We start from the raw sequence: 25,832 nt of genomic DNA, 5'->3' as shown, positions 1-25,832 counted from the left end.
CTGCTGTGTAACTAGTCATTCTTTGCAAATCGGAACTATGAGGCTTAAACAGTTACTCTAGGGGAAAAAAAAGCATCGGGCAACCAACCCAGTTTTACTCCAATATGATATTCCACTTTAAATGCTACATTTAGAGAATTCATAAGCACACCAATATGTATATCTTTGGTTTAAATCCTGCAGCCACAGGCCTTTCTCAACGACACTTTGCTCTACAGTTCTCCTATACCAGTCTCAACTACTTCATTCTAGTTTGCTCCTGTTTAACTACATAGCACTTACATTTGCATAAAAAAATTCTGACGTTCTTTCTATTGTCTCATAAGTCCCACAAAACAGTCCCATACTTAGCGCTGATATCCACAGCCACCATAATATTCTAGCAAAATGCAAGTGCCACGGCTTTTTGCTATATGCCAAACAGACACTGGACTCTGTATCTCCCAGCACATACTCATGAACTCTTTTGCTGATGTAGAACACCATTATTATGGCTGACACACTCTAATAAATGAAGGTATCACAGAGCACATATACAGCAAGTAGTGTCTAATTTCTAACCAGTCTGATTCATCAAAAAAAAAAAAAACTAGAAATTAGAGTAAGTTTCTTGGAGTTAATGACTAAGTGTTTTGTTTTTCATGCAGGATTCAAGAGTCTTACAGGACCTGTTTATTTAACCCTGTCTTGACCATCACAAAAGTACAGTCAACCAATATGTTGGCTTTTGAGTGTGTGTGTGCGTGCGCATGTGCATGTATGTTTTACTGTAAATACCATTCTCTAGAGAATGAAATTTAAAATCAACCTGTAATTACCAAAGCACTTGGTAAACAAGCATTTAACTACCAGTTCAGTGTTTTCAGATATAGAAAGCATCTCATCTGCTGTGTGAGACATTATTTAATAAAGTAAAATGTTTACCATACAGTCTTTTCGACATAACATTTTATGGCATGTTATTTTATTTACCTTTGAATCAAATAATAAAGTTAACTCTTGTGTCATCACTGGTGTTTTGCATGGTTTCTACACAATTTAGGGATTGTATAGCCATTAAAACCACAGCTGTATTGCATTTGACACAGGGGGCTGAACACAGGTAAAGATCTTGTTGGGTTTTGCTGCAAAATTAGATACTACTTTTCAAGAACAAGAAGATATAATAGAAGTCAATGTCATCAAAGATGTACGTAGGCTTAGTGAATAAAAGAAGGTGTTTCAGGTGTTTACCTGAAATATTACAGAATCATTTTTAGCACAGAACAGAAGATGGCAATACAGAAGATGGCTCCCTTCTCTTCAGGGAGTTGTGTCACCGCTCCGTAACTGTTATCACTGATGCCTTAGGTTTCATTTATAGATAAAATCAGGTTTTTCCAATATTACAGGATTAATGACCTAGCTTTACATCTACTACTGATGAATGGGTAATCAAAAAGTCAAAGAAGCATTTCATCATTTCCTGAGCAACTCATTTGGTTTGTCAAAGAAGTTCTTTGTTAAGATACATGTTAGAACCATTGTGACTCTCTAGAGATCTCAGCCAATTCAAAAGTATTGTTCCTTATGAATTCTCTCAGAAAAATACTAATTATTAGTGCTTACAAAAAGAAAAATCAGATAGCAGATTTATCTTTAAGAGTTGATTAGTCCTTTTAAGTGAATTAAATATGTATTTTAACATCTGCTTGCAAACAATTCAGAGACCCATGATTCACAATTTACACAAATAAAATTAAATTGCTATTTCCACAGCATATCGTAATTCTACCGTGATATACTTCAAAATTCTAAATATCAATTAGATCTATTAACAATTTGCACTGTTCTCAAAGGAGATGGTTTAACCTGACTAATATCTCAAAATGAATGCCGAAAATGACATTAAGAGATTGTATGATGAATCATAGTCAGAATACTCTTCAAGAATCATTAAAAAAAAAAAACAAAACTTTGACAAGGTTTGTAATGCACAGGTTTACATAAAAGTAGAGCAGTAGAGCTGCTCATTTGTGATAATCTATTAATCATGCATGAAAATAAACACATTTGCAAGTAAACACTGTTTACATTTTTAAGCTTTTAATCTCCAAAATAATTTTTTTCATTTAGAAATACTGAGTGTGAAAAGTTAACATAAATGTATATTTACATCAAATCTGAGTCCCTATGTCAAAACTTTACAAATGTTCATCTACACATCAATGTTTACCAACAGCTATTGTGAAAATTATGTAAATTATGTAGAAAGACTGCATGAATATAGTCTTTTCACAACATGATTCTTAGGATGAAAAGATTTCATATTGAAGTTAATATAAGCTTTGCAGTATTACATTATCAAAGAACATAAATAATAAAATGATTTATTTGCAGAACTCCTGCAAGAGCAGCACACTTCCTTTTTCTTTTAAAGAATTATCTTCAACTCTAATCATAGCCAGACACGGCAGGAGACCTGGCCACAAGTTCAAATTTAAGTGTTTAGGTTTGCTGTCTACAACAAAAGTCAAAATTAAAGGGGGGGGGGGGGGAAGAAAAAGACTTTATCTAAAAAATCCAGATAAACAGAAAGACTATTGTCAACAAACTCCCTTCTTAAAAGTAAGGTTAGCCAAGTAGTACTGTATCAATGTGCCAACTATAATTTAATCAAAGATAACATACTACCAGCATATTACTCTGTTTCATATCACTGTACAAGGTTCTGTGTCTAGCTTCCATCTGCTAACGGTTTTATAGCAGTAAAGTGCAAAGTAAATGAGCTATGAGACAGAAATATGACATGCCTTATAATTTTATTAGGGCTTGAACCACTACCCATCTTACACCATAAGACGCTACATAGCATACCATAAATTATTCACTGAACAAAGACAAAACTACAGCAAGAGACAAATACTTTTTCCTGAAACCTTGAAAACTCACCTTAACTGTTATTTCTGCAGGAATATTAAGTAGCAGAATAATAATTTGTAACAAGAGCTTAGGGTAAGCCATGGTATCTGAATACTTCAGTCAAGTATCAAGTAAAGTTTTTAATCCAATTTTTAAAATAAATGTGAATAGCCTTAATGTTACATCTCTTCTTTCAAGGTTAATTCATGTAACGCAGAAGTCAAAGAAAAAAAAAAGAAAAAAGAAAAAAAAAAAAGAAAAACCCAATAAACTCAGAACAAATCTGAATAACGATAGATATCCTAAATAAGAACAGCAATCCGTACAGACATCTGCAAGAAAACTCCTTCCTAAAATATCAAGGGAGAAATTTTGCCTCCAGATAAACTTATTGCAATGGAGGAAGCATATGGTGCTTTATAAAGCTTTTATTATTTTTTCCTGAAAACTACTCTGACCAATTTCAGCTCTGGATTATAACATACCTGCTAACCTGTTTTGCTAAAATTTATTTCATTTTCTTATGAATGCATTCCATATTATCTACCGCAGTTTCCTTTCCTAAATTTAACATGTTTCCTTTAACTAGAAAACAGGATTTAATAACTCCCAGGACTTTTTCAAAACCATTGCCACGGCAGTCATCCTGCTAGGAGAATCCAGTGGGGTTCCACACCATTCTTTTCATATCAGCAATTCAGATGAAAATTAAGTGTTTCATGGTAGTTTTTCAGATAGGGTGCATATTTAACACAGGCGTTCTATCAACTTTTTTTCCTCTCTTCTCTCCTCAGTGAGATGGATTCTAATGTTTTAGTTTGCCAGACACACCTGCATTTTATAGGTCAAATTGATACTCTGCCTTTAAACATAAGCACACAAATAACAAGTAGATGTGAAGGGGTGTTTCTCCGAACCTGCAAATAAATATAGCGCACTGAAAGACCACTTAAGGGAGGGGTGAAGCAGCTATGAGAGCAGCTATGAGACTGATAGAGCTGTATAAGACTCTTCAACCATTTACAGAACCCTTAATTGCTTCAGATATTTCCTCCTCATAAAATCACAGCATCCATATACTGCACAGCTCCACCAGTTGCAAGTTCCTTCACTTTTGAACTCATTAGTACTAAAGACTAATAGCCTGTGCTTGCAGCTGGCACAGCAACTCTTCTTTGATCCTCAAGTTCTTGCCACTAGAGAAAAAACACAACTTGACAACAGAAAGCTTAAATAACTGTGCATAAGCAGCCCATTAATTTTTAGGCATTTCCAGTGTTTCAGCACAATTCCAACAAGGAGAATTAAAATCTATTATTTGCTAGCATCTTCAACATTTGGGATACAGTAATTTCCAGTTTGCTTTTCAACTCTTTCTCCTCAGGGAGAAATCAGGAACCCTGTATTGCAACAGGCTGGAGGGGAGAAAACAAACTCACACCCACCCACAACTCTGCTTGGCAAAACAGTCCCATGCAGTAGACTGTTACTTTTGACGAGGAAAAGAGCAGACCAACATGCTCAGGAATGGCTTACTCAGGATCCAGGCTGTGCAATGAAAGCAGAGATACAGCCTTCCCTTTCCTTGCGACAACAGCTCTGAGAGTACCACTGAGCTCCTGGAGCCACGAGACGAGACGCGTGGGGAGAGCTCAGGACTCCCTAAACTAAGGCAGGCCACTCTTGGTAGAGCTGAAGCTGGAATTGGTCCTGCTCCGTGAAGACGCCCTTAGGGAAACTTGGACTGCTGCCTCACAGGGTCTGCAGCTTGCTCTCCTAGCTGTTTTGAAGAGCAGGTAAACAGGCAACAAAGCAATGCACAGGATACCCCAAGCAGCAGCCTACGATTTGATCGCCTCTCCGAGTAACAGGAGGTCTTAGTGCCTGCCAAGCGCTAAGGAGAAGGCTGGCTCTTTCACAGTTACCCATCCGTTCCTCAGAGACGTGCTGCACAGCGGGGCCGCGCACCCCACAGACTGCTCGGAGCCCTGCCGCGCTGCTCTGCCTTCTCCTCCCTTGCGAGGAGCTCAAACCCCGATCCACACGGTCTCATCGCTTGCCTCTTTCACTGCACTGTCCGAATGGGAGGAGATGGTGGACTGGGGAGACCTGAGACCAGACTCAGTGATTTATCTGGAGGGATGCGTGTGTACCCATCTACTTTTTTTTAACAGCTAATTTTCTTGGCTGGTAGCTATTATTCGCAGAGTTTAATCCAGGAATTGACAGCATTGAGTCTTAAATATTTTACACTGATCTTGCCAAGATGAAATAGCACGTTAAACACTGTTAAAGTTCAGAGCAATTTTTAATTTAAAAAAATGACCATTTTATATTATTTATATGCTTAATGTTTTTAGATAAGGTATTTCCCCTAGCATTTTCCTGTCCATTTTAAGTTACCTTTCTAACTCAAAACGTTATACCGTATCTCCAAGCTGAAACATTAGGATCACCCCACTTCTACCAAACAAGTTTCACAGTTCAGTTCAACCCATACTCAAGGAGTTCACCAGCCCATCTGCAAAAGGTTACAGTGGCCATCTTTATGTCACAAAGCCTGAGGTTTTGCTAATTTTGTTTTAAGCTTGACTTTAAAACATATTCTGTACAGTTTTAATGGAAAGAAACCAAAGGGCTTTTCTATCAGCAATGGCTCGCGTAGGAGCGTACAGCACTTTGGTTCGGTTACGGTACCAACATTTCAACTGTCAGCAGTCTCCACGCCAGCGAAGAGGCACAGTCAAGGCATTCAGACTCCGTCAAGGTTTACTGTGCTTTTTTCAAGCAGAAAAGATATATGTTAGACCTCTGAAGAAGGGAACAGGAAGTAAAGGAATAGAAAAAAGCAGCACCGTTTCGGCTGTACTGCAGGTCAAACTACTGCCTCAAAACAGAGCTCATTACAGGCACTTGTTTTAAGAGTTAAGCATAAATAATCCCTTTCCAGGATTTGCAATCTCACTTTAATTTATAAATCTCACCATACCACCATTACAAAAATCTTCCACATTGTCTTCTAAAAAGCTTTTAAAAACCAAACTTAATTCTTTAAATAAATTTCTGTAAATGTCAGTATTTCTAGCATGCCAAAACAATTAACACCTCTGCAAACTACACAATGGGATATCTGAACAGGACTTCACAAGTATTTATCTTCACCAGATATTTATCAGGATTCACTTGTGTACCCAAAACAAATATGCAGTTGCCTCAGAGGCAAAATGGAGCCGATTTAGTTCTTTTTAAGCTACTTTAAATAATGAGGCATTAAAATAATCCAAATTTATATATATATATATATATATTTTTTTTTTTTTAAACTAGGCTCCTAGCATAAGACAGGTCCACCTACTGCTTACATGCAATCGTATATGGCCTTGGGAAACGCATCTAGTCAGAAGGACGATGTCTCCAAAAGCATCTTAAATCTACCTACTAGTTTCAACGTTTATTGCCTCCTGTAAAGAAGCAGTCTCCATTTCAGGATGCCTACAGTAAGCAACACCAAAGAAGTACTCCGCAAGAGTACATACTGACAATATTACTAAACTCCACAGCAAATTAAATCTTCAAAAAACATATACCTATGTTATGTATTTATAGGCGAAATGGATTAAATAATAATGTACAAAAGTTACATGGATAGTCTTTTAAATTTGAAATTGTACTTATTCCAGGAGTTGACAGCTTTGCTCATCCTGTCTTGAACTACCTCCCTTATATACTGAACCCTTATGAAACAGTACATAGGACTTCCGAGACATTCCAGACTAGCATTTTTGTTGATACCATGAATGTTGATAAAATGAAGATACAAATCAAGAACACCTGAAAGCAGCCCTCGAATCCACTCAGCTCAAAAAATGTGGACAAAATTGTTCATTTCATTCATTTTTCTTTAAAATCATATAAATGCTGTTAAAAATGAAGAGTTGGGGGCACGGGGCTCCAAGTTCACGACTCTTTCTCTTGTCAATGCATAAACTACTATAGTTTATGAAGCATACCTCAAAATAAAAGTTATATGCCTTTCAGAACCCCCAAAACAGCAGAAATTTTTCTTCCTTGCTCTGAAAACATTGAAACAGGATGAGATAGAGTTTCTCACTGCCAAACAGGCCTCAAATGCTGCCAGTGTCACATATGAGGCAGTTTTTCAGGCAGGTGGCTACTGCAGGAGGGCCCAACTACACAGAACAGAATGTTGTTTTGGTTTCAAATGTAGTTCACTCCTCATTTCCAGGGGAAAAAAGCAAGAAATAAAAGTAAAAAAATATATGGTCTTACCTTCTGGCACAGCTAGTCTTAGTAAAAAAAAAAAAAAAAAAAAAAAGCAACTTTCATGCTAGAAAATGATGCCTCGGTGACATCTGATATTAGACAGGACCATGAAACACTCAGAAAATACCTTAAGTATTGGGAAAGCCAACATTCAACTCCCAAGTAACAAGAGAGAGCACAGAATCCACCCACATCTTTCATTATATGCAGAAACCAAGGTAAGATCATAAGAATTTAAGTCCAGGTACAGAGGAGAAAGATAGAAAGCACTTCCCATCACTCCAGCCAGTGTTGCCTCCTACCACAGTCACAGTGGAAGCAAGTAGCATTTTGACCAACCACAACAATCAGTAAGAGAGCAGACCGCTAGAATTGGTCGTTCTCGGCAACCGAAGCAATTGATAACAACATACAATTTCCAGCTTCCCTGCAGAGCTTAAAGATGTTCTGTAGCATGACAGATAAGTAATAAATGCTCTGAAGTTGTAGCTCTGTACTAAAGTGTTGTTAATAAACATCATTGGACAACATTATATCTTGGCATGAGTTTCAGTTCCTCCTGCATTTACAATATGAAGTTTTGATTTTGGTGACTGTACTGCCCTCTTTTCCTTGTTTCTCATTTTTTCCTGTTTATCATTTACTAGACTGCCTCAAATTGTGTTTCTCACTTTGCAGTTCAGCTATAAAGTTAACTATGAAGTTAAAAACTGATTATGATTCTAGTACAAGGTAAATATACAATTCACAAAATAAATGACAAACAAGTACAAAGCTTAGTAAATTATAGCTACACTTCAACTTATGCTTCATCCTTCAAAGCAAACCAATTCTCAAGCATGGAAACGCCTCAAGCATCTGAAATTTTTTTACTATCAACTCTTATATGCTCCAAAGGAGGAGGTGTGGTATCACAACATTGATCATATGTCAGACATTTAGGCTGCCATCAAAGAAATATCAGCTAATATTACTAAAAAACAGAGCTACTGCAGCCTTCGCTGGATATCATGGGAAGGGAACACAGGAAAGGGAGGCTGATCTAATCACTTACACAAAGCAGTAAAAGTGGTAGATGGATTGTTACGTCTCAAAGACAGGAAGCAATTATTTTTAAAACAAAGCTGAATTCCAACATTAACAAGGTCTTATTTATTTTAGGACACATGAAATACGGTATGTTTTTTTAATGTTATTATGGCGAATATGCAGACACACATTACCAGAGAAAGCTTAAACAAGACTTTCTCACCGTGCTTTCTCTCCTTCAGATAGACTCTTAAGTCCTCTCACAGCTGCTCTCCTTCTATTTCTTTAAAACAGCTTACAGCATGACTGTTGCGCAGCTCTTGTATTTCTGATTAATAATCTACTAAATGTATGCTCTAGAAATTTGTAAGGACCATACGATATATGAAATGTTATAGTTGTTAAGAGTTCATGAGTTGGCTGTACATTTAATTGCTCTATAATATCTTGGCAGTTAACTCTGGAGTCCCAGATAAAAGCCCATTATTTTTGTTCTGTGAGGAAATCCACAGACCCTTCTTTCTTGACAAGGACCTCAACATAAAATAGTCTTAGAATGCATGATACTGCTCTATACCACAGTGTTTTTTCCATGTCATCATTTTTGTAAGCCTAACATTAATTCTTGCATTTCACAGGGTACACCATATAATGTGAACAAGGTACTAAAAAAAGCTATTGAAAGGAATTTTTTATATTCTATACCTCTAATATTTCAAAGAATTCAGGTTTAAAAAGTGCTTGGACATGGCTTTCAGCTTAAACTCTCTTGGAGCCAGGCAGCCTCACTCCACATAAACCTCACTGCCTACACCATGTAACTACATACAAAATCTGCACAAATTCCATCTGATCAGTTGTTATCTATAACTCCTGCCAGCTAAGGACAGAAGTCCTGCCAACCTTTTAAAGATATCCAAATTCTCATGCTTTGCAGAACAAAGACAAACAGCATTGCTACCCATTTGCATGCCTTTACTATCCTTTTTCATGGACCACTATTGCTTCGCAACCACAACTGCTCTCAATCTTTAAAGTTGTTGCCTTTAAAAGAAAGCACCTGAGCCTTAACGTATACCTGCCTCACACTTTCATATCAGAAAGACTCCACTGTAGGCTTTGCGGCAAGGATGGCTCTACAGTGTTTCACAGAGGGTTAAGTGAAAGAATAGGAGCTGATATCATCTTCCACATTCCCACTATGCTGGGAAGGGTATATCAGGCTACTCACCCATGCTCATCTTAATAGGTAAATTTTCTCTGCTTGCAGCCTCCACAAGGTGTCTCCTAGCCTCCATCACAGCTTCCTTTTGTTTGAGGTTCATAAAGGACTCCCAGAGAGCTTTGGCAGCTGGATCACTATAAGAAAATGACAGGGTTATACTAAACATTTCTTGAATAATGGAATAAGCTTAACACAACATTAATATTTTAAGATGAGTGCTTCTACTTAGTAAGTCCTCTGAGGCGGGCAGGATACAGGCAAAAGTAGAAGGATATAAAAGCTTCTTTTTTTTTTTTTTTTTTTTAAAAGAGAGAAACAATTACTGTGGTTTTACAGAAAAACTCTAGAATTTCTGGCTACCAACTATAAAGCATTAGAATTCATATATAACAAACTTAAAAAACAGCCGCAAAATAACCAAGTAACCACTACTACTGTTCAGCTATGGGAATATCAGGAACAGTCCAATGCTCTACAGTTACTGAAAAGCTATAAAGAGCATGGTACTGCAGATGAGCTCTAACTTCCCACCGAGAGCTTAAATCCCACAGCCAATTCTTCAATGCTGAAGGCTGCTAGGATGACATGATGAACCACCATCACTTTGGGCTTTGTGGATTCTGCCTATTGAAATGAATAATCTATAGCAGAATGTAACTGTCCTTACAATTTTTTTTATTTGCAGATTTATTTTTTATCATTGTTAAGCACAAGTTAGACACGTAGCTCATGTGCATTCATTTTTCTGTCAGTATTCTCTGTCACCCAGGACATTGCATTTTTGATTGCTGTAAATGAATTTAGTGTTTTCTTAGGGCGGGGAGGGGGGGAAGGAGAAAGGGAGAAATATCCTCTCCTTGGACTAAAGCCACACATTGGGATTAACCGAGTTGGATTTTTTTTTTAAACCTTCCCTCTGGTTTTTTTCCCCCTAACAGATACTTTTCTCCTAAATACTTTTTAATGTCCCTTACAATAAGCTTACCAACATGCCAAAAAGGGGTTTTGTTCCATGGAGAAAAAGAAACCCCAACAATTCATTTGATACCTGCACTGTTCCAGAGCAGCTGTGCTTACTGTCTCCTGCAGTGGCCTGGCTATATTTAGAAATTGATACTATATACCAAACTGGGTAGGAGGGCCACCAAGCCCCACTAGTGTCATCCCAATAACCCACATCCTCTATCAAGACCTGTGCGGGTGGAAGGGCTGTGGGAAGAAACTTGATTTACCCTTCTGAACAACCCACAAATGAATAGGAAGAGCAAATTTCATCCTATTAAAGTACTTTAAGAAAGATCTAAAATAAATAGTAAGATTTTAGGAAAAGTAAGAGAATAGCCAGAAGCAATACCTATCACCCAAGACATTTAAAAGTTAAATTTAATAAAACAGGGGAACACCCCATGCAGCAGAATCCTGAAAAAGCAGAGAAACCGATGATCTAACACAGCATCTACTCCCCTTTTCTTCTAGTGCAATTCTAACATCCTCCCTGTGGGGGGACAGACGCAGGAGACTGCCTCCCAAAGCCGCCCCAGCAGCAGCCACTGCTCCCGCATCCCCCAGCCAGTGCAACCTGAGGGCGCTGACATTGCAGCCGGTTCACGGGCAGCAACTCCAGGGAGACTCCTCACAAGACAAAGCACATCATTTTATAACAGGCAGCAGTACAGGAGATATGAAAGAGATTCCCAAAGTAACTGGATGTTTCAACACCGTCTCCTTAAATTAATGGATACTTCAGTATGCTGTTTTTACATATTCTATATACCCAACTATTTTGGTTCAGTTCATTCCCTCCTAGCACCACCTCTAGAGGCAGCCTGTTGACCCTGTTCACGTCCCATATACAGGGCAGGTCTCCTTGTCGTTTACAAGTGCGCCTGAGGATCAGACTGCAAGAGGTCATCCCCTACTGCCACTGCAACACTAATGCACACGTTAGACAGCTTTACAAGACCTAGTAAGCCTTAGTAAAGCATTGCTCAAGAATGGGATATAAATGCACCCTTTTCACACTAAAAACAGACAAAGCTGTAACCAGGTCTCCTGGTATGCAGTGCAGTGGGGACAGAGTTAGGTCCCAAGGTGTTGAGCAACTGATCATTTATAACTGTCTGAAAGGGGAGAGTAGTCCCAATTGGTTCCTGCTCCGTCCCCTCCCTTTTTTCTAGCGATTCACATTTCTTCCCCTCCTCAACCCCTTCCCAACCTGTCCACCCATACACTCCTATCTTGACACTTCCATCTGTCTGACACTTGGGACCCTAAAGCATACAACCCCAGAAAGCTTTCTGTGTTTATGCTGAACACCCTTTATCCCCTCTGCTGAGGGCTCTTTGTGCCAGCTACCTCCATCCTCGTTATTTCAGCTGTCCACGTTCTCTCATTACGTTTCCTCTTTTTTCCTTTTGCCCTCCCGAAAATGCAGTTCCAAATCCAAACCCTATAAAGATCAGGAATTAGGCCTAAAACAGCAGGAAACTGGTTTTTAAAAGACTTTTTCCCCATTTGAAAGAATTATCAACTTCTGTAGGCTAAAATCCTAGAAAACAAGAAGTTTTTTTCCCCAATTCCCTTCACTACCATAAAGATGAGTCAGAAATCTCATATAATCATGACACCAGGAGCCGGGGCTTTAAAACAACCAACCAACAAAAAACAAACTAAAACAAAAGCCTACCAAAGACTGTGCAAAATTTAGCAGTCTCATTTTTTCCTCACTACTACACCTCAAAAATATTTAGCAAATAGTAAAGTATAGAAAACAACCCAATAAGCATCTATACACCTCAGCAAAAATTACAAGTCAGCAACGCATGTGATAAGTGTGCACCGTTTCTCTAACTGTTGTCCTTGTTTGCTGCTTTCCCTTTCCTTTCCATGTATCAATTTAGACAGCAGGCTCTTGGAAAGCAAGGTACACCATACTTGCGTAACTCCTAGTAAAAGGCTGGCACTTCTACACACTACTAGTTTGAGCAATAAACCTCCAAAATAATATCCTAATTATTTTGAACTTTAAAAATTCCAGTTGACCCACACTAGTGCACTAAAACAAAAGGCTGGTTTCGCATATTTTTTTGTTTTGGTATTGTTGGGTTTCTTTTTTTTTTTTTTTTTTGCTTTTTGCTTTGTAAAATGTTTCTTCCTTCTTTAACCACAGTAGGCTTTCTTTAATCTCAAGGACTTAAGTTTGTATGATCCCTCAGGGTTGTTTTAACACTTTAAAAATAGCAAAAAGCAAGTCAACTGTGGTACAGTCTAAACGCAGATGAGGGGCAGACACACTCTTGTATGCTTGGACCTCTGTGTCATCTATTGAGTTTCTGTAGACGTTTCTCTTCCCTCTACTTTGGAGACTATATAAAGGTTTAGGTAAAATATACAGACGAATACCTAAAGAGGATGAGAGATCAATATATATGAATAGGTCACATACAATGCCAGCCAGCCGGCTATGTCAATCCACAGAAAAAGCAACGTTTTCGTTGTTCAGCCATTTTTGGCAACACGATAAGGGAAAAGGCAAGTCACTTCAGCTGAAGGAATGAATTTTTTTTGGAACTGATAAAATTTAGACTAAAAACTATCAAGCAGAAAACTATTTGAGATGGCAAAATCATCCTGAGCTTTCTGTGCATTTGTAAAAATAATTCTTCAGTAACTCAAGTAGTTACTAATACATTTTTTAGACTGACATTTTAAAACAATATTTGCAGGTACACATTAGGAAAATTAGTATTCATATAATGAAAAATGTCTATCTATAGAAATCTTTGTATGGAAATGTGCAAATATAAAAATAACAAAGTGCAACGCAGAGGCTTTATTTATCGCTTAAGGTCAACACTCTCCGTTATAGATTCAAAAAAAAAAAGTTTCACTAAAAGCGTACTCCAAACCATCCAGCCTAAATCTAATCCTATCTCTTCTTAAAAAAGCTCAAGAAAACAGATAGGTTTCCAGTGTGCCTGGAAAGTGAGCAAGTATGGACACTGTCAAGTGAAGGGTACTTGGGAGAACCCCTCAAAGGAAACTGTTCGGCCAACAGCCTCATCTGCTTAAACAAACACTTCCGAGCTTCGGCCCCTCTGCTGACCCCAGCTGCTGCGGTGTAACACATGGTCTGGCCAGAGACCCTCTCTCTGCGGGTCAGGCCACAAGCCAGTTAGATTTACATGTCAAAAGCAACACCTGAAATTCCACATGGAGGCTCTTCAGGAGCTACTGCAGCGCCTGGAAGTGCAGCGCGTGTCCTGTGTCAGCACCGTCCGACACGCATGCAAACGTCCTGGGCAAATGGAAAGTTTCCAAGCACAGTAAGTTATACGGCCACGTACAGCACGCCAAAGCAGTCTGCGTTCAAAGTGATAAAGTTAACAGCCCCAAAACAGCTGAAAGATACCCTGCCTTCCGGCTTTTACTGCATTTCCTCTGTTCTTTGCGCTGAGCCCTGCAGGCCAAGCCTTCAGCTTGCCCACTCCTCTAAGTGCTTCAGAGAGCTGGCAGGATTGCGCCACTTGTGTTCTCTAGACAAAGAATCTTGCAAAAACAACTTCAAATCACAGCTATGCCTATCACACATAGGTGGTGCACTGTGATTGTCAAGGTAAAACTAGAATTTACTAATTTACTGTAGAATTTACTGTACTACCTCCTCCTGAAGGAGAGAATAATTCTGTTATTTAATGTTTTAAATCAATATGAAATCCAAATGGAGAGCTAAGCAAAAGCTTAGCAAGAAAGTAGACCAAGCATATTTGAGAAGTTGGGCACCTTCCAAAAGGGAGGATGGGCAGGAAAAAAAAAAGACCAAGAAAGTCCAATGTATTATATGTCTAAAAAAAAAAAAAAACCTACAGGTGTTTCAGAAGTCTACTAATCATAGAAATCCCCTATTTACAGTTATATTGCTGGCTGAAGAATTCAGAATGCCCCTCTGCCATTTTCAAAGTACTATTCTTTTAGTCATTGATAAAACAGTAAGTGGCATTTCTGCGTAAAGAAAGAGGCTACATGTTTATAGGGTTTCCTTTACAGCAGCAAAATCCACAAATAGAGAAACACATCTTGCTAGGAAAGGGAACCCCACCCATGGTACACAGCCTAAGCAGCCTCTATCAACAAACAGTTCCTCAGGATTTTAAAGGACACGTTTGGAGGATGAAGGATGCTCTCCTAGTAGCTTGGCATAAAAACTGAACCCTCATTGTCTCCAGTGTTATTTCAGTGCTGGAAGAAGCATTAAAAAGATCACTATGACCTTCCATAAATGTTAACTGGAGTTTGCTAGGAACCAACAGAAAACGCTAGACTGAATGCGAGTCTTAATTTATACAAAAGCTGTTAAGGAGTGAATCATGAGAATGACTCAATGAAGTGCTAAACAGAAGAAAAAAACGAGTGGAGAAAAAGAATATGTATCCCTTGGGATCAACACTATCCCTTGAGTGACTAAAACATGGATTGTTTATTCACACACAAGACCAATTTACTAACAGAGGTTTTATTATTAGTCACCTTATTCTAACGTTTTTAGCAAAAATCCAGTCAGCAAAAGCATTTAGACAGGGAATAAGTCTGAATCACATTATGCAAAAAGCACTTAAAAAGTCAGTTTTAGCCCACTCTCTGATTAAAGAGTAACAAAAGTACTTGCATGTTTTCTGCTGAAAGAACTCTTCCCACTTTCCCCATGTTGCACCTTCACAGAGCAGCTTTTGCTTTGAACAACTGTCCACTCATTAATTTGTTCAATGGCAAGAAATGAATAACTGCTGGGAACAAGTCAAAAGGATGCAGTGAAGGGTTTCGGGGTTGCTTCTTGTCTGTTCTGAAAAGTTACCACAACATTTTCCTCTTAGAGATGTCTAATGCTCGGAAACAATATTGTCTTACCTTCCCTTTTTGGGGAGACACATTTGTGATTGCCTTCCAGTTCTTGCCGTGGTGCCCCTCCCCTCCTCCTCTTCCCATCTGCAGCTCCTATGCTTTAGTCCAAATGCCCTAATCTGGTGACACTAATGTTGCAATCAGTGATTTGTATGGGATCCAGTATCCCAGTTCAAATTCTTCTTTCCTGTTGCATTCCCTTTAGTTCCCAGGGAGCGTTATTTATTGATGTTACACATGCTATCTAGTGAACCGCAGTGCTCTCAAAGCAGATTTCCGAAAGGCTATGCAGATCTTTTCAAAATCTTTTATGCATTACAAAACCTTTTAAAATATTGCCTGAATCATGCTATTTTGCTTAGGGAAAAGATAAGTGCTTTACATATACACTACAATTCAGACCAGGAACTGTGAACCACCCTTCAGTAGGAATTTCACAAAAATAGGTGTGAGCAGATATTACAGGGCACACTTTTTTGAGCATCTCTATTATAAAATGTTTTGCTGCATATCACAGACAACAAGCCTGACGGAAGAGAAAAGAGCACTAAAATTCTGTGGCCTCTGCCATTAACCGGCTTCACCAACAAGTCCAGAACTTCACTTACAAGTTTTGAGACCTTGTCCCTTACTTCTGCCGCTACAGTTGCATTACCTGATCAACCAGCACTGCCCCGTGGAATAGAAGCCATCTCAGAAACAGAAGACAGAATACAATAAAACCAAGCATCCCAAATTTTCTGATAGTCAATATAAAAGCTTACTAAACAAAAAAATTATATTATGTCCAGAGGTAAGACTGAAGTCCTTGAAAAGCTCTGCTAGACATTGCTATACAGTTTGATATACACAGAGAAAAGTTTTTGACAGACATCTGATCATTTCAAATTCCTCCCTTCTCCTCATACATTAATCCTATCTCCATTTTAATGGGGCATTTTCTGAACTAAAACCAGTAACAATTTAAAAATTCGAATTATTTTAATTTAAAACAACGACGAAAGAATACAAGGGAAGGAAGAGAAACCAAGACACCTAAAAGATGCAGTTTGCCTACTTCTGGTACTCGCACATTGGATTTCAAAGCTGAGTCATGAAGACGAAGGGAGAAAAAGGGCCGAACCCTCAGAGCCAAAACTCATACCAATGCTGAAAGGGGGCACGAGCTGCCAGCAGCGCCAGGAAACGCGAGCGAGGATGTTCAGCCTCCATCAGAGGGGAGCAGGTGGCTCAAAGCAGCACTTACCGGCAGCAGCCTCCAGAGGCACTCTTCATTAACAAATCTCTAAGAGGAAAGCCTGACTGCTCAGTGGAGGCTCTCTCAGAGAGCAGAATATATCCTGCTGATCGCTCGGTGCTTCACATAGGGAGATGCGGGGGGCGGGGGGAAGGGAGTAAAGTCTTGAATAGAAGTAATAATTTACTGTACTGCAGCCTGATAAACTGTTCTTTTGGTGATGGCGCGTTAGCTTAAGCAATATCCCCTGCACAGGAACTGTTTCTGTGCCAGCCCTCTCAGCTGTGGCAAACCCCTTGCATGTGGGACCATGCGGTGAGTCAGACAGAAAAACTGAGGGAGGTTAAAAATAAATCAGGAAAAAACAGTTATTTATAACGCAGCTCAGATCCCTGATATAACTCATTTGATCTAGGTTCATAACCAAATGCCTAATTTGCTAATTTTGCATTTATTAAAATAATGTTGACTTATTCTCTGGATCTGGTCCTGTCCTGCAAGGAGAACACTGCCAAGGTACTCTGACAGACAGAAAGCACCCAGGGGCTAACATATCTGTGATTGTCTGCAGGCGTAAATCTCAAAGCCCCTCATCCTGGGTATTTGGGGGGGTGTGTGTGCTGGCACTGGGACCTTTAGCTACCAAGCTGAAAGAAGTAGTCAGGAAATAGGTGACATTGAGAGCTAGATGGAGAACAGTCTGTCGTAATTGATGCAAATCCAAAGGCAACAACAGAAAGCAGGGGACGCTCACAATTCTGGGGTAGCTCATGCCAACAACACACTTTTGGAGCTAGCTGGAATGAAATGACTCTTTCTTGCTTCACACCACTGCTACAGAAAGATATTTACTTCCTTACTGCTCCAGGTCTCAGCTGTTACTAATAATTTATTTCACATGCTCTCCCAGCTCACTAATGCAAGAGCAAAAGGTCAAGAAGCAGCCAGATCATACTAGAAAAATATACCCATTCAATGACTAACTGTTCCCCATGTATGATTATATTTTCAGATCTACTAATACATGATTTTTAACCCATTTAACATTTATAGTACTAATTTGGTGATGTATTTCTTTAATCAACATGTTTAATTACCCAAATCAAAACAAGTCAAATGCTCTCATCTATGCAGAACATCAGAATCACAAAAACTATTAGCCACACTTGTAGTCTCAGGCAAGATACAGCAAATTACTTTGATATTATCTAATTTCCAGTAAAGCAGGATAATATAAGTTAAGGCCTATATCATCTACTACTTGAATTTTGCCTGGACTTATTTGCCTAAGTGGACAAATTCAGGTCATCCAGTTCACCCTTATAAAACACTGGCGTAACAAACTGTCTTTCCGTTACTTGCAACCTCTGCAGTGTCCCCAGGCTTACTGAAAAAGTATCAAAAGGTCAAGAATCTCTTCCATGACCTTTTCAAAGGCCAAACTGAGAAGCCATTATGTGTAAGTCCAATTTCCTTACTAGAAGTCCTGTAGCTGAAATCAAGAAAGAAAAAGACGACTTTGTACAACTTTGTTTTCTTTTTTAAGCTGCTTGGGGTCAGGTGAAAGCACAGCCTACATCGGAAGTAGCAAGTAACAGGGTGGAGAATGTCATGTGAGCAAGACATTAAGGAAGGAAGAAGATGCAAATTATTCCTACACCTGGCAAAGGATGTAGGATTCCCAAAAAAACAATTTGCTGGCACAAGCTTTCAATAAGCAAAGGAAAATGACCCAGCGTGGGCTTCAAAAATTGATCAGCTGAAACCACAGCATTTCAATGTAACAAAGTACTCATGTTTGTACTTTTACAGTTAAAAACTGTGATTGTCTCAACATGAGACATACAGAGGCTGCAGTTATCGTAAAAGCAAAACTTTCATCCTATGTTTGCATACCTTCAGAGCTCAGCTACTTGTGCATATTTTCACAAGAGGAGAGAAGAGGAAAAGGCAGCACACGCTGAATTAGAGCTTCGTTAGTTCTGCAAAGCTGCCTAAAACTGAGTGACTGCTAAAAAAGTGAGCGCATTGCCAATGTATCCTTTGCAGTAATTCACATTTGTTTTAAAGAGACAACATCCACACTAAAGGCACAGCAGTTCAAAAAGTAACACAGTTGCTAGAAGACAGTTGCTGCAAAGGATAAACCGATGGCTGGCAACATGTCATTTGAATTCTGATAAACTGAAGAGAAGCACAAGACTGCAGTAAGACACACAATTTGGCCATCAGCCTGGCGTAAGGGACAATGTATCAACAGACCTAATCGCTCTTCCAAACCCCCTGCTGCTTCAGCGGGAATAAACCATGCCAAGACTTCACCGGATATACTATACATTCCTGGGACACGTTAGCCAGCAGGACGGTTGAGGGAGACAGAGGCAAGGCTCTGACTGTGCCTTACCCCAACCCACACGCACCAGACCCTGCTCAAAAGAACAACTCAGTTGCATAAAATACAGTTCCCTTCACAGCCTACACTTTCTGTTGCAGGCAAGATGACACGGGACTGAAAGACAGACTGACCTCGAAACTGCTTGCACTATGTAAGCCACAGTTTGGTACTGAGGAACCAGCAGCTCTTGATTTCATAGTTTAGAAAGTGACAAATGGCTCTAAATATAATTTAACTTAAAACATTGATTTCTATCAGTTAATTTCAGAACATAAAGTCTCCAGTCTCACTGTATGTTTGTGTTCATCTGGACTGGCTAGACAATGTGTTTAGCTGAGCATGCAGCAAATGATTTATTCTTAGGAAATTAGCAAAAAAAAAAAAATTCTTTGTAAAAGAATAAGATGATGGGCTTTTAAAGTTTTTAAATAACTCTTAATAGTGAACTGAACTTTCACTATTTGATATTTTTTATATAGTTGGCAAATCTGCTTTGACTGACTAAAGGCACCTTGCAGACAGTGGAAACTTGAACCATTTTCCTATCTATCCTAACCTTAGAAAGCTAACTAAAGGGAAAGATAATGTTATCTCAGTACTGTGCTTGCAGAAAACTGTAGAAGGATTATTGGATATTCCCCCCTCACTTTGGATTATTAATTATATTGCAACACAGCAAAACATACAAAATGTTTTTTTAAAGCCGGGTTCTTCACAACCATCCGTCCAGTTTAGAGCATTGTCCTCACATCCTCACTTAGATGCATTTTTAAATGCCCTCAGTTTGTTGATTTTTTAAAAATAAGATTAGAACACGCAAATGGATACCTAAAAAAAGTCTGATAGCCAACACTAAAGAACAAATGTTTTTCTGAATAACTTAAAGCTTATTTTCCAGTTCACTCCAAGCTCTTAAGCCACTTGGTGGGTGTAATCTGCTGTAGACTCAACTGTGGCTGTGTATTTTGGCACTGATTCAAAACTGAGAGGTTATTGTTTGATTTATATGCCAAGAACCCCTTAGATAAAGGGCTAATGGCAGGCTGATAGCTTCAGCCTTTGCATGTGGTGTTTACACAGACCCTTCTTTCCTCTCCCTACTTTCCGCATGTATTCAGGGAAGGCTGTGTCACATCAAGATCAAGTTAACTAATTAACTCATACTAGCATAATTTGATAACACAGTTGATTTACGAAACATCACTGGGAATGCTGTTAAAACACCAAATTTTCTGTCTGAACAATGCATAAGGTTTTATTTTAAATTTGGATTTTTCTACACTGGAAAAAGCAATAACCACACTGGAAAAAAAAAGCAGACAAGAATCAGCCAGAGATCCAGCAACACGCTTTTTGATCAAAATAAAAACAGGAGACCCAGAGATAAAAGTATAAACTTTATATAACAAATATTTTAAATTGGGATCACACCAAAAATTAATACAGGTATTATAAGCCAACCATGTCTTTAATGTGATCTCACTACAGGAGGTTAGTTTGTTAAACTCAAAAGGTGACACAAAGTTAAGAGTCTTTTAAGATAAATTTTCATGTAAAAAGTGAAGATCTGAACGACTGAGCTGTTTCAGTGAACTCATTCCAGCAGATGGGATGGCTGCTTTCCTCACTAAAGATGCAACAGGCCTTTCAAGCTTTTGCAACAGCCTTTTCAAGCTTTCAGCTTTGGCTAACCATGCTGGTTAGACATAGGGCAAAAAAGGACATAGGGCAAAAAAATGAGGGTTGCAGACCATACTCATGCTGCAGACAGGGGTTCCTCACTCTTTATAACAGCTACAGGAGAGTTTCAGCTGAGCATCCAAGAAGGATCTCTTGGGTGAAGGCTCATTAGACTGCAGAATGTGCAGGGAAGAAAAAAGTGTCTATGCTCACGCTTTAAAATTAGCTTAAGCAACGCTATCCCACACTGCACATACATGTTTCAAGTACGAATTTACTTTTGATGTAGAATGCCTTTCATCCAGAAGAACTGGAAATTTTTATACAGTAATGCAGTTTGAAGACCATTCACTGGCATCTAAAGAGAATTAGCTCTAGGAGTTTCTAAATTGCCATATACCTCTTCTTTTCCACCATCTATGACACAGATAAGCAAGATCATCTGCTTTAGCTCACTTTTTGCCAGTTAAACAGAGTGGAATTATACAGCATTTCTTTGTGTGTTGCCCAAAGCAGGCTAGTACGGAGTTGGTCCAAACTAATTTTTGCCACAGATTTGGAGGAAATCAAAGTAAATTGGCAAAACAACATTTTTGGCTTTCATTATAAAACTTTTCTTTAAAACATTATTTTTAAGAGAGAGGAAATCACATATGTTTCCATAGATCAAAGTTTTTATATTACTAATTTGTTGCAGTGACTTAGTTATTCCAGTGGATACCAATTACAAAAGGAAGGCAATACCAATTACAAAAATCTGATCAAAATTCTTACCTGAATTCTATTACGTGGTGATTATATGCAATGGAAATGAATAAAGTAAAAGCCTAGAAAAGCTTCTCAAACTACTTCAGAGGGATGCGTAAAGGAAATTTGTCAAAAGATACTCTACAATTTTGCATATTGAAATAGGTAGGTTTAATTTTCATTCTTCCAATCTACAGAAATAATTTTAAAAAATTAGCAGTGCCCATGCACTTACCCTGTATAAGAGAAATGTCATAAATCTTATTTGCAGAAGGAATGACTACAGTGAGGATAAGCTGACTCATACTACTGCATCAGATTGACAGAGGACTTCTAAAGATTTCAGCATTTCTTCTTTCAGCTCTTCCACAGTACAGCAATTGCAGTGAAGAAGAGGTGGAATGGACTCTACATTTAAATATTTCTGATGCAAATGGACTATCTGCTTCAGAAGAAAAAAAAATCATGGGAAACATTTACAGAGACAGTAGCTTTTCAGTAAGAAACAGCTAGGTATAATCCAAGGCCATAATATCCTGGAGTTCTTTCAAATGCAAATGGCAACTTGGTTTGGACATCTGTAACAAAAAAATAAAAGTGTACTGTTTTATTTGGTTAATTGATGGAATAAGCTGTGAGAAGTTAATCTATCAATTAAGGCCCATTACAAAGCTCAGAAAATATTTGAATACTTAATGAGATATTTCAGCATAAAATAAAGCAAGCCTTACAACAGAGAGAGTCACATAAAGACAATTCTCTATACTGTTATTTCTATAAATTATTGAACTTCTCCAAAATGAAAACTAGAGGCCTTGCCTATGTGATATACTTTGCTATTCACTACGTACAAACTAGGAGTATCTGCTAGGATACAGATGTTTCTGTACTATTAAAGCACTCTTTTAGTTAAAAAAAAAAAAAAAAGGCCTACTTGATCAACTTATTATTAGATGTTAGCAAACTTCATTGAATTATTCTTCTGCAAGACGCAAGCAGCACAGATCTTTGGAACTTTTTTTTTTAAACAAAGAGACAGGAAGAAATTATAAGCAGACTAGATTAATAGCTTTTTATTATAGTTTAAAACACTTTCATAGCAGCAAGCGGACAAAACAGAAGCCAAGATTATAATAGATGCTTCCATCAGGCATTTTAAAAGTTGTTTTGAGATAATATTCAAGATGTTGCCAATCAGGTTGCAGAGACAGAGTTAAGGCATGCGTGAAAAGATGGTGTATGATGATCGGCCACAAAGCTTTATAAGAGTCTTCCCTGGAATACCTGAGCTGTAAGTGTAAATTGTTAAGAGTTAAGACATTTTCAACAATAGAATTGGAGAATTCACTGAACTGTGCTCAATATACAGGTACACGTACCAAGAAAGTACATAATTAGACTAATTAATGTCAAGTGACGTGGATAGCAGGCCTGTCCACATCAAGCCAGTTTGTCACCAAAAGTCAAAAATTTGAGCCTCTTATCTCCTGTTTTCACCTTAGCAGCATCCCCTTAGTAATACTGAAACAGTACGCAGGATCACTTTGTGAAGCAGACTGGAAAGCAGATAATTTGCTTCATCTACCACCCTAACCCACAGAAACAGAACCCCCATCAAACTATGCCCTGGAGCTTAGCAGTCCAGACAGAGTGGAGCAGCATGACCTGCTAGACCACTCGATGCAATACATCAAGTTTTCTTTCGTTACTGTTTTCTCATAAAGCTAACTCAATATGACCATAAAACAAACACACAAGCAACACAAGGGTTCCTCTTTGAAAGTCACGGCTCGCAAACTAAGCCTACGTTGTCTAGGGCACACAGGGGAAAGCTGGTTAAAACATACACAGCATTTACTTAAAGGTTACCAATAAAAGAGAGAACATTTATTACACTCAAGGGATCATATTTAGCTTCATAAAGCATGCCTAGAGATACCTGTACTTTAGGGCAATACTGTAAACCCATTCAAAATAACTGAAGTTTTGCATTCTTTTTCAGATGAAGGATGATAAAATAGGCTGTTGACTATCATTAGGAGCAGAGAAAATAACATTCACCAGACATTACCAGTAAGACAAACAGGAATAGGAAAATATTATTTGAATTTGTCACTGAACATCATGAGAGCAAAAGATTCTGGTTCATCTTACAAGTGAAGCATATGTAGTAAGGGACAGGATTTTCACAGGCATAGTAGCAAAGGTTAAAAAAAAGCTAAGACCACATAAAATCACAAGCTTATTTCAGTCAGACCAGAATTGTGAAAGAATTATCTCAAAACAGCTTTTAAAACACCATAATTTTAAGTTGCAAAACCACTGTGTTCCATATAAACTATTGTGTTCCAATAAAACCATGATCACTCTACTCTAAACAGAGGAAAAGTATGTTCCCAGTTATCAGTAGAGCATGGGAGAACTTAAAAACAAACAATTTGGAAGATTTGTAAAAACACAACTAATATAGCAAGCCTGAACTGCCCCAGAGCAGCTCTGTCTACCCAGAGCCCTTCATTAGGCACCGAATTACTTTTTTCTTCTCACATATGATGGACAGACAGTAAACCAGACTCTAAAATTGACACATTTTTGGTCCCATGGGTGACCTGAATTAAAATAAAACTTAAGAATTAATTATAAAAGTTTCCAGGGAGTCAGTTCACATCAGATATTACTTAAAAGGAAGAAAAAACCCTTTCCAACAAAAGTCAATGCTAACATAGCATCTTATGTTTTGCCCCTTTTATTTATTTATTTTTGAAGCTTGACTGCACTGACTCATTCACATATCTCCTTTACAGACAGATACAGTTATAAGATAGAATATACACACAAGTCTGCCTGCTGTGGTCAGCCACCATCTGAAGCAGGTTCGTAACTTGCCAAACCCACCAATAATGCCAGTGTCCTATGTTTTATCAAACATTTCCCCAATCCAAGCATCGTGTAAACTTGTAAGGACAAGCATCTTAACCACAGTCCTGTTTAACGTTGATCTAAAAACAAAAACAAAAAACCAAAAAAGCCTATGCTCAGAGATACACACGCACAGAGATACACTTTTTTTTGCCTCAGAAAGTCAAAACGTTTAACATATACTAACTAATAATACTAACTAACAATAACTAACATATACTTCAACATCCACGATGCAAAACAACTTTTCTTGCTAATCACCACATATGTGAGCTAATGCAGCTGCCCAGGAAATAATGTTATCGAAATGTAAAGAATTTGAATTCCACTCATTGCCTCTTCCGAAATCAAACAGCAATAGTGTAAACCAATGGTACTGGTGTGCATTAAACCTAAATAGAAAAATAACTCAAGAGAGAAGAAAAGTAATCTGCAAACTATATTTGAACATAAGGAAAGTCAGCACGTGCACACACACATGTACTTCTATGTATCTGAAGAACAAATGAATTTATAAATGGGATCTAGTCCTTTTACTCTATTCCAGTTTAAGCAGACAAGTAATAAAACATTTCCATATTCAGTTTTAACCACAAATATTAGAACAGTTGTTTAGTGGGAGGGGAAAAAGCATAAAAGATATAAAAGCATATGAAGCATATATGAAGCATAAAAGAAATAAAAATTTCTTTAAAATATGGACAAGTTAGTTTGTTTTTTCTTTTAATAGAATTGACAATATGTACTTTAACAGATACAGTCACATTCAATGACTTTGTAGATAGATGGTACTTCTGCAGTGTTTCATGTGATTGCAGACAGACAATACAGCATTTCCTGTGTTAAACAAACCAAGGCAGTCCAGTCCAGTTTGGGGGGCTACGGTTTCTTATCATCATTCTGTTCTGTTTAGGTTAGCCATTCCCAAGATCATTAATATCCACTTGAACTTGTAAAACTTCAAAGTCAACCAAAGGTGAAACGTAAGGAAAAAATATAACATGAAGCACATAATTGGCTTATAAGTTGTGAAACTTTGAGGTAGTTTTCACTGTCCTTTATTTTCTTCTTCTTCAGTAAAAGAATAGGTTAGAAGAAAAAACTGCATATAGCCATTGAGACAGAAGTCTTAACTCAGATTTACAGAGTAATTAGTAGCTCCTTCTAGCTAGAGTAATTTTAAAATTTAATAACCATGGCTTTCTATAAAAAGCTACATAATCAGAATAAAATGATTAGGGAAATAATTTATCAGATGTTTCATAGATGGAACAAAAATATACCCAAATAATTTTAATATATCCATCTTGACACCATTGCCACAAGCAAATAAATCCCCTACGTCCACACTGATCATCGTTGTTAACCTATTACAGTGATGTGTTATATTAAACACACAAACTTGTGACAAGCAGCACGGAGAACAAACCCAAGTCTTACTAACCCCAGTTCTTAAAATCAAGAGCGCGCTGGGACCAAATGTTACGCAACATCTCTGCAACTCCCAGGCTAACTTA

The 25,832-nt window shown here is 38.1% G+C and overlaps 1 protein-coding gene across 2 annotated transcripts in view; it reads right to left on the bottom strand.

Annotated features, from left to right (window-relative positions):
- Positions 1-25,832, bottom strand: part of SCFD2 (sec1 family domain containing 2) — a 220,871-nt gene that overhangs the window by 171,715 nt on the left and 23,324 nt on the right. For both annotated transcript variants that reach the window (XM_009682020.2, XM_068942892.1), the window contains exon 3: positions 9,446-9,573. In XM_009682020.2, coding sequence (XP_009680315.2) covers positions 9,446-9,573 — 128 coding nt within the window. The remainder of the gene's footprint in view (positions 1-9,445; positions 9,574-25,832) is intronic.

Source organism: Struthio camelus, chromosome 4 (assembly GCF_040807025.1).
Source record: "Struthio camelus isolate bStrCam1 chromosome 4, bStrCam1.hap1, whole genome shotgun sequence".
In the NCBI taxonomy this organism is placed as follows: domain Eukaryota; kingdom Metazoa; phylum Chordata; class Aves; order Struthioniformes; family Struthionidae; genus Struthio; species Struthio camelus.
Note: the sequence above shows the minus strand (reverse complement) of the source record. Positions and strands in the feature narration are given on the sequence as shown.